Below are 14,166 nucleotides of genomic sequence, written 5' to 3' on the forward strand. Positions count from 1 at the left end.
CCACCTGCGTAGGCGCCATGCGCTAGCTCCGCCCTTGGTTGTCATGACAACCATGTTGGTGACCCCCTGCTTTAGAGTATTTCACTTGAACATGTCACAGGCATTATTTAGATTCCTGTTAAAGGTTTGGAATTTTGAAATAAATACACATTATGTCTTATTTCCAATCATATTAGCTAAGAAGGTAAATAGGCAACCATCAAAAAGAAATAGAAACAGACGACAAAGAGACAATCAGCATGCGAATACGTGGAGGAAAGAATTGGGGGAATGAGGCGAGGAGAGCACTTTGCCTGGAGCGACACAGGCGCGCACACACATGCACGCACACACACACAAACAGAAAGTATACTTGGAAGAATAATGATCAAATTGTTTGTTTTGGAGCTGTGACAGGTGGCAAAACAAGAAAAAAGATAAGGAATAAATAATGTTTGTGTTTGGCATCCTACATAATATTGTGCGCTTCCCAACACTGCCGAGTGGTGTTGTCTTGAAGCCCTCCTTTGACCCCCAAGATCCCCAACACACATTACGCACGTTTGTAACTTTATTGGGTGACTAATGCGAGCGGATATGAATGATATGTCATGTCGCAAAGGGAAAGCCAAGAGAGGACGGCTGCCACTTACACTGGTTTGATTAGCAGCCTCGTCGCCGCCTCTGTCGTCTTGTTTGGATCGTTCCAGCTTCAACACAATAACAAATAGACATGAGGTGCTGGATGTGCACTCCTGTAAGAGTATTTCCAAGGTTGTAAAATGATGTGGAGGAATACATTCTCGTTTTACGGAGGGTGAGCAGTTCTCTTTCGTTGACGCTGCTTTTCCGCAGATGCTGTAATTATAGATAAGGTAGGTCCTTGGTGGTTTTGTTGCTTTACTTAAGTTTAATATGTTTGGATGGACAAATAATGGCTCGTTATTTTGTTGATTATCCTGGTGAATGCTGGCATGGGCTGCTGCATTCACATCATTGTATAAATCACAATCCCTCGCAAATCTAAATTGATGTCACAGACACCGGACAAAATTTTGCCACCGGAATTCATTTATTTAATAGGGGAATTGAAAAATGATAGTAATTAACAGTCTCTACAATTTCCTAATTTAGTTGTTCTTAATCACTACACCAAGCAAATAAAATTCTTTTTGAGAAATCCGGCTACCCAACTAGCTAGCTAGAACAAGAATAATAATAATAAAAAGGACTTAATTGCATTGTTGTCTCGAACTAGGGCACATTTGGAAATATGTTCCAAGGGGGCACTCTAACTGTTGCTCCAATTTGCCGTTCGGGAGTTTAAAGAATGCACCAAAAAGAGGAGTGCTATCACCAGACGCTCCAACTGGGTACATGGTGCGCCAGTACATCAAGTAGTACAGATGGGAGCAGTTCAAGCACGAGTTGCTAAGTGGTTTTGAACATAAGCTGTGTTCTGAAATTAATGGGAGCGGAGCGCACTTACCACTCCGAACACACACAAACTGCACGGGTTCAGAGTGAATTTCCGGATGTGCCCGAGGTGGCTACATATACTGTGACTTACTAACAAACTGACTGACCAATGTCAAAGAAATGTGCAATATCCGTGCACATGGTTGGTATCTAATATTTACTGTAGCATATTAATATTTATGAATTCAAACATATTTGGTCAGATGATGAAGCTGAGAGTCAGCAGTGTGCTGAGGAAAAAAATGAATGCATGCCTACTCCACGGTCAGTGACGGGAATAGCCATAACGTTGGGGTCGGTCAGTCGATGGTTGGAAAAGATCTCGTCAACATGACAAATCACCCAACAAGAGTGGCTAATCTTAAGGGAAATGCACACCCAGGAATGGATTTTTCTGTCTCACATTAATGAGGGTGCCTCTCACGATTCATGTTTGCCCCAATGCTGGAATTTAATTAGCATATTTCTCAGCGGGTACGGGGGACTGCATTTATTATAAATTCCACTGGCGTTAATGCAGTATTGACAAGCTTGTCCCTGGGCTTGATCAGAAGGAGGAGACTTACTCAAACATGGACTGTAATAACAACAATGCTTCGGTTCGCTTTTAACGCTGGCCATTGCTCTCACAAGAATAAGCAAGTGCAAGACCTGAAACCCGAGTCGATGGACAAAATATTGAGTGTCATCCTCTCTCAACGATGCAGGCCGTCGCCGATCGATATCAAGCCCTTTGGATGGGAGACGTGTCTCAAGGGCAGACACTGGAGTAACAAAGGTGATCCCAGGATGAATGGATGAATAATGATGACAATGAAGAAGGAAACTGAACATTAGGAGTCTTTTGACATAGTTAATGATCTGCTACAATTTAAGGCTGATTTACATATCTGGAGCGTCGACGTACTGCTTCGTTCGTACCTGTCTTGGTCGGTAACATTAACGATTAACGGAGTGGAGTATGAAAAGGACAGATCTTCATTCGGAATGATTTCAATCAGAATACCAAAAATGTTTCCACGTAAACCCTGCTAAAGTACTTGCTCATAACATTTGCGTTTTTTCTTTATGTCTATGTCAGTTATTCACCTCATTATGTTATCTACAAAGTTGAATTGAGACAATTTGATTCTTGCTTGTTATTTTTACTTAATTTCCCAGTCTTAAAAAACGACTCGGGCAATTACACTCTTAGCTGACAATAAAATGAAATTGTAATATCATTCATTTGAAATTTGTAGAAAAACAAACAAACAAACAGATAAACAAACAGATAAACAAACAGATAAACAAACAAACAAACAAACAAACAAACAAACAAACAAACAAACAAACAAACAAACAAACAAACAAACAAACAATTATCCTTGACATATACGTATATGGAATTAGTATTTTTATGGGGGGGCTCAAATTATAGCATGAAATAGAACATCTTCTGAAACAATAGCAACTCTACCCTTCAAAAGAAACCAACCGACCACCCGCCCGACAGACAGACAGACAGACAGACAGACCAACCAACCAAAAAAACAAACAAAAACAAATAAACCACTCACCTAAATAAGGCCACAAGTGATTTCGCGAGGTTATGTAAGCTACATGGGATGGCGTGGGCAAATGAACCGGCTCATTTGGTAGCAAAGTGCAGGAAAATAAACGTCCATTTGCAAACGTCTTTAAAAAAGGAAAAAAAGCACAAAGTGGAGCTCGTTGGGAGTGGAACAAGAACATTAGAAGACTCAAGCGGCAAATCGGCACCCTTGCTGTGCTCGCTTCAGTCATGCGGCACTAGAAATGAAGCCAAAAGAAAAAGACATCTTTGGGTATGTCTGATGGCACCTGTGTGAGGTTAGTCAAATGAGCTTCTTGCGATGCCAAAAGAGTGCACGCTCCCCATTTGATCACACATTTGAGATTTTTGAGGAAAATATGCCTTAAACGGAACTTATAACATCGGTAAACAAATAGCATACAGAGGTGAGGGGAGCCCTGGGGAGTGTGTACAGTGGCCATCACAATCATCAAAATGATGAAAATTGATCTTTTAACTTTTACTTATGACGGTTAATCATGTCAAAAGGTTACATTTTGCCTGTACAATTCCTTAAGTATTTCTGATGACTAATTATGATTATAACTGCCGTCAAAGGGAAATTGTGTATTATTTTGAAAGTGGCCCGTGTGTGTGTTTGTGTGTGTGCGTGTCTGTGTGTGTGTTACCTGCGTCTTCTGCAAGGTTTGCAGTCCTTCCTTCAGGGTGTGGACTTGATGCTTGAGCTGCTGTTTGTCCTCCAGACTCTTCTCTAGCTCACACTCCCGCTGCTTCAGCTCCTCACGCATTTTCAGGAGTTGCTGTGACAAGAACAGAATACAAGAAAAACACTTATTGCTTGAACAATATTTAGGGTTTGAAACTAAAGTGAGGCAAAATGTGACGACGGAAAAGAAACAGGAGTCTGACTTAATTGAGCAACATGACAAATTGCAAACATAAAGAAAGCAGATAATTTCTCTTCCACTGTTGAGAAATATTCTGATCATAGGAAAAAGGAAGGCCTCCCGTGGTGAGGAATGTTTTTCGAGACATGAGAATTGTGGTGGGGGTCTTGGCGAGTGCTTTTGCACTCGCTATTTCAGCAGAAGGAAAGTGAGTGAGATGCTGATGGGTGACGCGTGGACGCCCTGGCGAGGGAGACCAATTCACAGTCTTCCAATTCATTCAATCCATTCACCTGCTCTACTATAAAAGGTAATTACTCTGCGTGCGGACATGAACAGCAGGACACGATTGGAGAGAGAGAGAAAACGAGAGAGAGAGAGAGAGAGGGACAACGAGAGAGAGACAGCGAGAGAGGAGACATGATGGGAGACGAAAGATGAAACAGACTCAAAATTAAGGATAGGGCTTTAGAATATTAGTGGCAAACAAACAATTCAAAATATTGAATTGTATCTCAATACACAGGGTGTGATAAAATTAAAGGATGGCACATTTTAAATGAAATGATTGGATTCATTTGAAATCAAAACAGACTTTTGACTGAAATAGGTTTTTGTTTCGGCACCAGCAGATAATGAACAATTCTTCAAAAAAAGAGGCTTCACACTGTTTATGACACTCCCACTTCGAGTTAACCGCCTAATTGAACATAAACCGAAAATAATTACACATTGTGCGTTCAAACAACCACACAACTTTGCCTTCCTCTAGCTTAATGCTGAAAAAATGCTAATGAATAGCATTGCAATTGACTGTGGTTATTACTTAAGCAATATGTATTTGATCACAAATGGTGCAGCAACACATGCAGAAGGACAAAAGTACAGTATTCAAGGCATACATTATACATCCTCTGTGAAGAATGACTACCATCTGTTATTTTCCCTGTTAAAAATGTATGTATTAATTTTATCATTGTCAGTTCCATTCATGAGAAAACATTATTTGAGAGGAGTGTTCTACGTTAAAAACGTGGTCACAGAATGAATTAAACTACTACTGGATGCTTATGAAAAAAACCAACAAATAGCCACTCGGTGACAGTGAGGATGCACCAATTCCTCCCTGTTCCCTCTTCATTATACGTATGTCTGCATTCATCTTCAAAGAGTGAGTAGTTTTACTTGATTATAGTTTCATAATACAGTGGGTTAATTCCTTCTCCGCCATAACTTGGTGGTTAGTGTATCTGCCTCATCGTCAAGAAGTTCTGGGTTAGTTTGTATGTTCTGGAGGTTCTTTTTACATTAATAAAAATATTCCTGAAAGATTATTGGGAGATTTACACTTCATCCATAGGTGTTCATATTTGTCTGGCTGGCATATACATCTGTGTTTGTTACCTTCTGCATGCCTTGCAGCGCCTGCTGCAGAAAGCTGAGCTGCTGAGTGTGTGTGCTGTCCTCCTCGCTCCTGATTGGCTGGTTCTTGCCCTGTTCCTGCTTGAGCAGCTCCACCTCATTCCGGTAGGCATCCAGCTGACAGCGCAGTGAGTCGTTTTCCTCCTTCAAGGCCTCAGCTTGCGACACGCCTGCGCACACGTCAACAGGACGGCGGTACAATGACGAGTGGTCAAACAGTCAAATTCAAACAATTTTTGCGAGCAAACAACAACATTGTCAAAATTGTCAAGGGCCTTCTATCATTTTGGATGTGCTGAAACACGACTGCCTGAAGAATTGTTAGCTGGTAAAAATAACAATAATAATAATTATAATAATAACAACACTGAAGTGGAAAGAAAATAGGGGAGGTCTGGTAACTTCCTGGGGGATAATCAAAAGGCTTAAAATTAAACCCCAGACAAGGGGAAGAGCTCCTGTGCAAAGGTCATGCACATAGGTGACAGATGGGCGGATGGTACCTCACTGCTATTCTCATTATCATCAAAAGTCAGGAACTAACCTTTCCTATGAATGATGGAAACACTATTTACAGCACACTATACACTATAGTTCCAGTATGTTGTGTTGTCGCAAAGGCTTAAGCTTAATGGCTTTCACAATTTTGCAGCAACTGGCCAAAAGAATAGTCAGCCTTGTTTTCTGCCAAGATGGGCTGCCATAAAAACACATATGAGGGTTAACAGGAAGAAAGCGACGTTTGTGAAAGTATTTTTAACTAAACAGAAAAAAACACTGCGTAACACTTAAAAAAATTGTCCCAACATTAAAGTACAGTAGGAAAGGAGGTCTGTTTGTGATATCACTGCAAGTAACTGAAACATTATGCACCATTTCAACATTAACACTATAGCAAAATTGTATTAAAATGTTAAATACAATTAACTGTACATAGACAGTGATTCAAGTGCCTCTTAAGTGAGTTCAAGTACCACTAGTGGAATTTAAGAATCACTGGCATAAAAGCTACAACAACAAACTAGCAGGGGTTTTAACGCTCGGTTAGTTTGGTGCTTAGACGGGTTACAGAAATCTTAAGAGAGTTAACAGGACAAGAGCAAAGTTTGCATCGATTTAACCATGGAGGCAGCCACGGCCAGAAGACGCACGACCCAAAAAAGTCTGCTCTCTCGACGGGTTGCCACAGAAATTAAAACAAAGAATAAGCAGAAAGGGAAAGGTTTGTGGGTAATTGGAGGAAAACAATCATTGCATTGAATACTTTATTTAATGAGGCAACAACCAGTAGAGAGTGCAATTCATTTATGCTTGGCTAATTTGCTGCTTAGACAGGCTGCCAGAACTATCAAGAAAGAGTTAAGAAACAAAGTTGGTATTGACTTAACAATGCGGCAGCAACAAACAGAGTACTTTTAATTCTGTCCCAGCTAGTCTGCTACATGTTGCCATACAAAAGGAACTTGATAAGAAATGGGAAAGAAATTTGTGGGAAATAAATAAATAAATAAATACTACGACAGTCTCTTAATGTATTTGACTGTCACTAGATTATGCAAACTTTAAATATGGCAATTACAAGTTTCCGTTTAAACAACGCACACAATGTTTCTTTTTTTATGCATACATATATATTTTGGAACATGGTAAAACAGATAATTATATAATGGTTTAAGTGCGATTTGTTCATTTTCCTAATGGATGTCTGCGCCAAACATCTGCAAGATGCTTCAAAAAAACAGAACGTAAAATCTATTCATCTATTCATGTCTTTGCTGAATCGCTTGTCGTGAGCTGGAGCCTATCCCAGACACCTTCAATTCAATATCCTTCACAACTCATGATCAACAGGAGATTAGCGAGTGGGAAAAAAAGATGCGATAATCCCACAGCGTTTTGTCCGCTGGATGCCCACTGGACATATGACACGACCTATCGAACAAAATCAAAGGACGGGATATTGTATGCTTGTCTCCGGGGAAGTTAATTGGAAGACAGGTTAGGGAAAGTTCTTTGGGGAAGTGCAAGCCCGCCAACAGGAGATAAAAGCCAACCTGTGAGTGAGAGCGCTCCATTTGTTGTTTGTATTTATGAGTGTTGCGTCGAGGACCGTTAATGAGCACTCGCTGGGCATGACTGTAGTCTTCTGGCAGGTTTAGAGGTGAGAAGCATTGATCTGAGACGTGTCAAACACTTGGGCAGATTTGGAATGTTTGCTATTTAACGGGAGGCGCTATCGACCCGCTGGCATCCATGTTATGGTTCACCCTACATGCGCACGTGGATGGAGCTTACTCTTTTCTATTTTGGAGTCTGACACAGCTGATCGATCGCCGCCTAAAGAGGGGTTTGGGTCATCGTGGAGCTGGGTGATGTGTTTAAATGTCAATAGAAACAGCGGAAAGTTAACCGGTGAACCCCCGGCATCCGGCGGGAAGACCAAACATTTGACAGCAAGCGCTCATTACCACGATGACCGACTTGAAGGCTTGCGAAACGTCGAGTAAAGTATACAGCTTCGTTTGCATACATACATCTATCTATATGTTGATAAGCCAAGCTATCAATGTAGCAAAGAGGAAATTTCAGGACTATTATATAGCGGGTAAAAGAAAGAAAGGCAGTTTTTGGGAGTATTAAAAAAACAAATAAATCAAATGTCCCTATTGCATAAAAGATGATGTGACAAGCTGAGGGTGTAATGTTTTCTGGTGAGAGAAAAAAAAAAATCGATATAACAATGCGAAGCATGCAAAAGGCACAGCTAATTCAGTTTGCTGCATAGAGAGGTGCTACAGAAAACAAAATTAAGAACGAACAGGAAAAATGTTTGTGAAAGTAAAAAAAAAAAAAGGAGTTACTATATAATGGATGAAACAGCGTGGCAACAACCATGTTAATTAGCCATGCTATTCTGTTAGCAATCAGTGCAAATCAGGGCCATTATTAGGCCAGGAGGAAGTTAAAGTTAGGACGGCAGATTTAGCGGCACCGTTCCATTTTTGTTACTTCAGCAAACGGCCGCCTTGTTCTATCCTGAGCTGACAGCTGCTGGCAGCTTTGAACAGCTTCAGACATTACTCTCACAAATTTGCGCACGCAAAACAGCTTCACACGCTACCCTGAAAGGTGATGAAGGTCTGAAAGTGTTTGTCAGTGATTGCTCTTCTTTAGGATAACAAGAGATAATTAAAAATCAGCATCTGAAATGCTTCTCATATTGTTTTGACAAACTAAACTTCTTTGCTTGTTTTTTGCGGTGCTTCTTCATAAACTTAAAGAACAACATTGGCTATACTTTTCTGCCAGACCCTTCACAGTGAGCAAGGAGAGGTCCACCATCCACGCAGCACTGTGCCTCTCACCACATCAAAATCAGAATCAGCTTAATTAGCCAAGTTTGTGCATGCCAAACAAGGAATTTGACTCAGGTTGATCTCAGTCTCTGTACAACATCAACAATGAATGGTTGATGTAAGTGTGGGAAGGACTTGAAGAGCCACATAAAACCGGGCCAAGACCTACGCGTCATCGGCCAGGCCTGGTCTACGGGAACGTTTATCACATTCATCCAGAAAATATTTTTGGAAGGCGTACCCGAGTCCTCCGAATCTTTGCTGTCCGGCACCTCTTCCATGTCGTCGTCGGACATCTCCATCTCTTCCTCACGCCGGATGCCCATCAGCTGCTCGTTGTGCATGTTTCGAATCTCCTGAAAGACAGAATAAAGGGAGGATGGCGTCAGGAAACAGAAAAAAAAAGATGCAAATGACCAAACGTGTATTATTATAAAGCAAGCTAAATGTTCAGGTTGCTCTGTGGGGGACGCATGCATCAATGACCAAGCAAAAACAAACTCTTTGTGCTCCCCTGCCGAAAGCTGCCATTAGAAGGTAATGACATGACAAGGTGGAGGTGGCGAGCAAAAGTGCTGGATTGCAGCAACAGACGGCCCATGAGGTGAGAAGGATCCATGCCACCCTGCAATCTGACACAAAGCCACACATTTTTCCAATTGCCTTTTTAGGCCTATTTCCTGTTCTCAAGTGACCAGCAAAACCGCTTTGACTTTTGTTGTGAAGTGGGATGTGCTGGGCCTTCAGAGATACACACAACAAAAGTATTATTGGTATTTGTGCTGTTGTCTATCCTTTCAATCCTGGCAAGAGCACATGTTTTCTCTGTTGTCGACAAGGCAACTCCACACAGAGAAATCGCCCATTTCCTCGATTGTTTCTTTTATGGCTAGCAATAAAATCGAGAATGTAAGTAATTAAGCTAGTTTATAAAATGTAATTCAGCCAAAAGTTTCACACGCCTACATGCACACTGCTGTATTCATTGATAAACATTACTGTTCATGAACCAATTATTGTTTTTCATTTGTTATTATTTAAAGGGGAAGTCAGGTACCAAATTTTCTTTACAATATAATGTTTTATGCAGGCACGACTAGTCTAAACATGACATTCTGATTACTATTATTGTTTTTATCCATATCTCAGGTGGTGGCCATTTTGCCAGTTGCTGTCAACTGAAAATGAGATCACAGTTCCACCAATTAATGTAGCGTTTTAACCACATTTGACCATGAGTGATATTGCTGAGTCTGCACGTGAGTGTCTGGCCGTGAGCTCCGTTCGACAGCAGCTTCTGCATGAACGTGCTCATTTTGGTTCGCTTATCTTTGATACCGTGGGGACAATGATGACATTAAGATTGCATGCCAAGTTTTATATGAAAAATTACTGCCTTGATATGACACCATTCCGTCAAGAAAACTCACAAGAAATAAACATGACTTCTCTTATCTATTTTGTAACATGCAGCCTTTCTTACAGTACTAATAATAGAAATCAAACGCAGCCATCATCATAAAATCAACCGACTGAATAAAATATTACCCCAAAAGTGCCAAAGGGACCTTAAAACAAAGTGCCTGAGAGTAAATCAACTTTGAGCCATCTGTCAGCTGGCATTTTTCAGACGAAGGCCGATAGCAGAGGTCACACACAAACACCTGCAGACACACACAACCATCTGCTGTGTACACACACACAGACACACACACACACACACACACACAAAAAGACTAGCGAAGGGAGGCAGCTGTAGTCTCGACTGCGCCTGGGAGGAGTGCAGCCTTCCATGCTTCACCTCCCGGCCAGTCAATCACACAGAATAGACACAAGATGGCCGCCTGTGTGACGATCTGTTGACTCACCTTGTCTTGCCACTCTGTTCCTGACAGAATGCATTCATCCAGTCAAACGCCACCCCCATCCCTTAGTAGATAGATGCCGCTAAATGCTTCCAAAGCGCCAACGGTGCATTACTTAGCAGGAAGTAGCCTGTCATTTTCTCGCCTTTTATTTTATCTGTGACGGGATGTCGGCCGCAAAAGTGACAAGTAGCACTGGCACAACCGCATGTGGCTTAAAGGAAAACCATTTGTACTTGTTAAAAAACAACACATTACATTGGAAAATACTTTTGGGTTTAAAAACAAATGCCACAAAATCCTCAAACTGGTTTTATACATCTTAATTAATGCACTTTGAGCCTCAACAACAACTAGTGTTGAATGTGCCTTTAGGGGGTGTGGTCTAGTTGGTGATGTCAGAAACATTGCCCCGTTGTGTGAGCATCAGGATTTTAGTTTAGGCTTACTGTAGCTGCTTGCGTGTGACAAAGAGAAATATACATTGTGTATTGCCCTAAAAGTCACCTTGCGTAATGCTAATACATAAACTGGAAATATTATAGAGCTAATTATTATATAATATTATATATTATGAAATATTTCACTGACAAACCAGCATGTCACTGATTTATAATTCTCCCTGGTGGCCAAGTTACACACAGCAGAAATACAATGCCCGTAATAATACAATGACCAGCTCAGTGGCCTAGTAGTTTTTTTTTTTTTCGCACTTGACGCGTGCTCAAACAACGGCGCTAACAACACAACACTAATGCTCGCGAGTTCCCTCCAATTGTCAGATCCCTGTTTTTTCTCTTAAACTTAAGAAAGGGTATAAAAAGGGCAGCTGGACATAGTAAAAAGATTTTTAAAAAAAGTATCACTTTCATAGGGAATGGGAGGACTTTTTTTTCACGATGACATATATATATATACGTATATATACATATTTCCATGTGTGATCATTTGGACTTCCTAAAATTACGTCAGCCATATATATATATATATACACGTATAATTATTTTTTTAGTGGGTAGATCTTTGCGACTTGGTCATTTCAAAAGTAGCTCGCGAGCTGAAAATGTTTGGGCACCCCTGTAGTAGAATGTCCGCCCTGAGACTGGAAGGTTGTGGGTTCAAACCCCGGCCAGGTCATACAAAAGACTATAAAAATGGGACCCATTGCCTCCCTGCTTGGCACTCAGCATTAAGGGTTGGAATTGGGGGGTTCGATCACCAAATGATTCCCGAGTGCGGCACCGCTGCTGCTCACTGCTCCCCTCTCCCCCAGGGGATGGATCAAAATCACATGGGGATGGGTTAAATGCAGAGGACAAATTTCACCACACCCAGATGTGTGTGTGACGATGATCATCGGGACTTTGGGACTTTAATATAAATGCATTAGGTCACATTCTGCTTAATTAATTACATTCTAGTATTTATTGATGATCTTGCTTTGTTTTTATCAAGTACAATGCTCACCACTCAAAATGTTCTTATTAAAAACATGCCATTTTTTTTTTTGTTGGGGTTATCTTGGGGGCCGATTAATTTATTTCAACCACTGTAGTTAAAATACTCATATACTGTAAACTTTTAGAGGGCAAGGAGTTGCATTTTTTTTTTTAATTTGTGTCACTTGGATTCTCTGTTATGTAGTTGTGAATAAATGTAGCTAGAGTCTTATCCCGAATGCTTATTTATTTACCGATGCGCACTTTTTAATTTTACTATCGTGAATAATGTTGAAATGATAGACACATTTAAGTGCCTTTTGCTTCAGCACACTCTCAATAAACCCAATCTAATTTGATATTGATAAAGCCTACTTAATAGCTGGATGTGGTCGGCTGTTTTGCACCACATTGCAAGTTTAAGAACTTGCTCATGGTTAACTATTATTTTATTTTTTATGAATGAGGTCTTATTCGCTCACTGCATTTTCTTTCACTTGCATTGACAGCCGTGCTTAACCTTCCCTAGAGTAAAAGCCTATTTAAACGAGCATGTTAGAAAAGGTAGAATGCACAAACCCTGAGGCCTAATGAATCAAAATGGCTGGCTTGGTCTGGTGCACTGCTTGTATCGAAGATCATTTAGAGACCACAATGGTTAGACAAAAGACGGATAGAACAGAAGAATGGTCCTTACATCGTGTGCATGCAAGGAAACCATGTTTTTGCATTGAAACACTTGTAATTTATCATCCATTGGTCACACAACTGGGTACAAAACCTCTTTCACACAGAGGTACTACAAAATTGCCAAAAGGAAGCCATCATGCTGGATCCAGCTTTTTACAGGCAGTGTTCAACACCTACCTTCAAAAAGTCATAACTGTGAGATTTTCATGTGAGCAAGTTTGTTTAATTACCTTTAAAACCAAATACAATGGTACCTTGACTTGTGAATTAAATTTGTCCATTAACCTTGTGATTCAATTTAAAGGCCTTTCAAACCAATTTTCCCCATTGAAACCAACTGAAATTCCATGAATCTGTTCCAGCACCCTCCAAAAATATACATTTTTTTTTTAGTTAAACAAACAAAAAACAGAAAACTAAATTGTATGCAACACTATAAGAAATACGTCTTAAAATGTAACTATTGAACATCAAGGGTCACTAACCTTTTTGAAGCTGAGAGCTACTTCTTTAGGACTGATTAATACATAGGGCCAACAATTGGAAATACACATTTAATAATAATTTATTATTTTTATGTTATTATTAGCAATTCATGATGTTCATTTCTGTGTAGACACTGAACATGGTTATAATGTGTAATTGTGGCTCGGTGACCTTGCTCACATGCCAAAGCATTACACTAACTTAACTGTCCCATTTTTGCTACTTCAAAACTTGTAATCGGGGGCATTTGTAAGTTAAGGTACCACTGCATTACTATTATAGCTTAAGACACTTACCAAACAGATCTGATCATAAGCGGTCCAAGCTGCGCTACAACCCAAATACTAACTTTGAAAAAAGCATCATGCTAAATGATCTAGTTGGACGATACGTTAGGAAAAAAAAAAAAAACCCAAAAAACCCTTTTTGGACAAAGTTACCTCATATGATACTACCCTGTAGTGTGTTACCTTAACATGGAAGCAAAGTGAGGAAGGATCTCTCCCTTTCCAGCATGTCCTGGCTCCTTTCAAGTACTTACTGTCAAACATGGAGTCTTTAATGCTCAGGTCGTGCTTTAACAATCATTTGAAGAAATGAAAAAAGTATGTTTTCCTTTATGTAGGCAACAGCAATCACAACCATCAGATATACTCAAAAAATTATATATATATATATATATATATATATATATATATATATATATATATATATATATATATATATATATATATATATATATATATATATATATATATATAAAAAAATATATGTGATAAAGAAGAACTAACCTCGGCTTGCTTGCGCCACACGTCCAGGTTCTTGCGTTGCGCTTTGGAGAAATGGTCCCATGCCTTTTGTTTGGAAGCGGCTTGGAATACAGACACAATCTGCTCAACTGCGGCGGGATGCAGAGAGGGGATCGGGGGGCGATAGCAGAGACCATCCAGAGATCAGAGAGAGACAGAGACAGAGGGCAAGATGGGAGGGAGCAGAGGAGCGAGAGAG

At 40.2% G+C, this 14,166-nt stretch overlaps 1 protein-coding gene across 8 annotated transcripts in view; it reads right to left on the reverse strand.

Annotated features, from left to right (window-relative positions):
- The window catches only part of enox2 (ecto-NOX disulfide-thiol exchanger 2), a 152,915-nt gene that overhangs the window by 4,415 nt on the left and 134,334 nt on the right, over nucleotides 1–14,166 (reverse strand). For 7 of the 8 annotated variants that reach the window (XM_088385240.1, XM_088385262.1, XM_088385247.1 and 4 more), the window contains 5 exons: nucleotides 13,950–14,056; nucleotides 8,920–9,034; nucleotides 5,305–5,492; nucleotides 3,682–3,813; nucleotides 633–689 (listed from right to left, as the gene is read on the reverse strand). In XM_088385240.1, the coding sequence (XP_088241366.1) occupies nucleotides 633–689; nucleotides 3,682–3,813; nucleotides 5,305–5,492; nucleotides 8,920–9,034; nucleotides 13,950–14,056 (599 nt within the window). Of the gene's footprint in view, nucleotides 1–632; nucleotides 690–3,681; nucleotides 3,814–5,304; nucleotides 5,493–8,919; nucleotides 9,035–13,949; nucleotides 14,057–14,166 lie in introns of those variants that run through there. The other variant, XM_088385280.1, reaches the window with a different exon arrangement.

Source organism: Syngnathus floridae, chromosome 1 (assembly GCF_059516105.1).
Source record: "Syngnathus floridae isolate MCC-2025c chromosome 1, RoL_Sflo_1.0, whole genome shotgun sequence".
NCBI lineage: Eukaryota > Metazoa > Chordata > Actinopteri > Syngnathiformes > Syngnathidae > Syngnathus > Syngnathus floridae.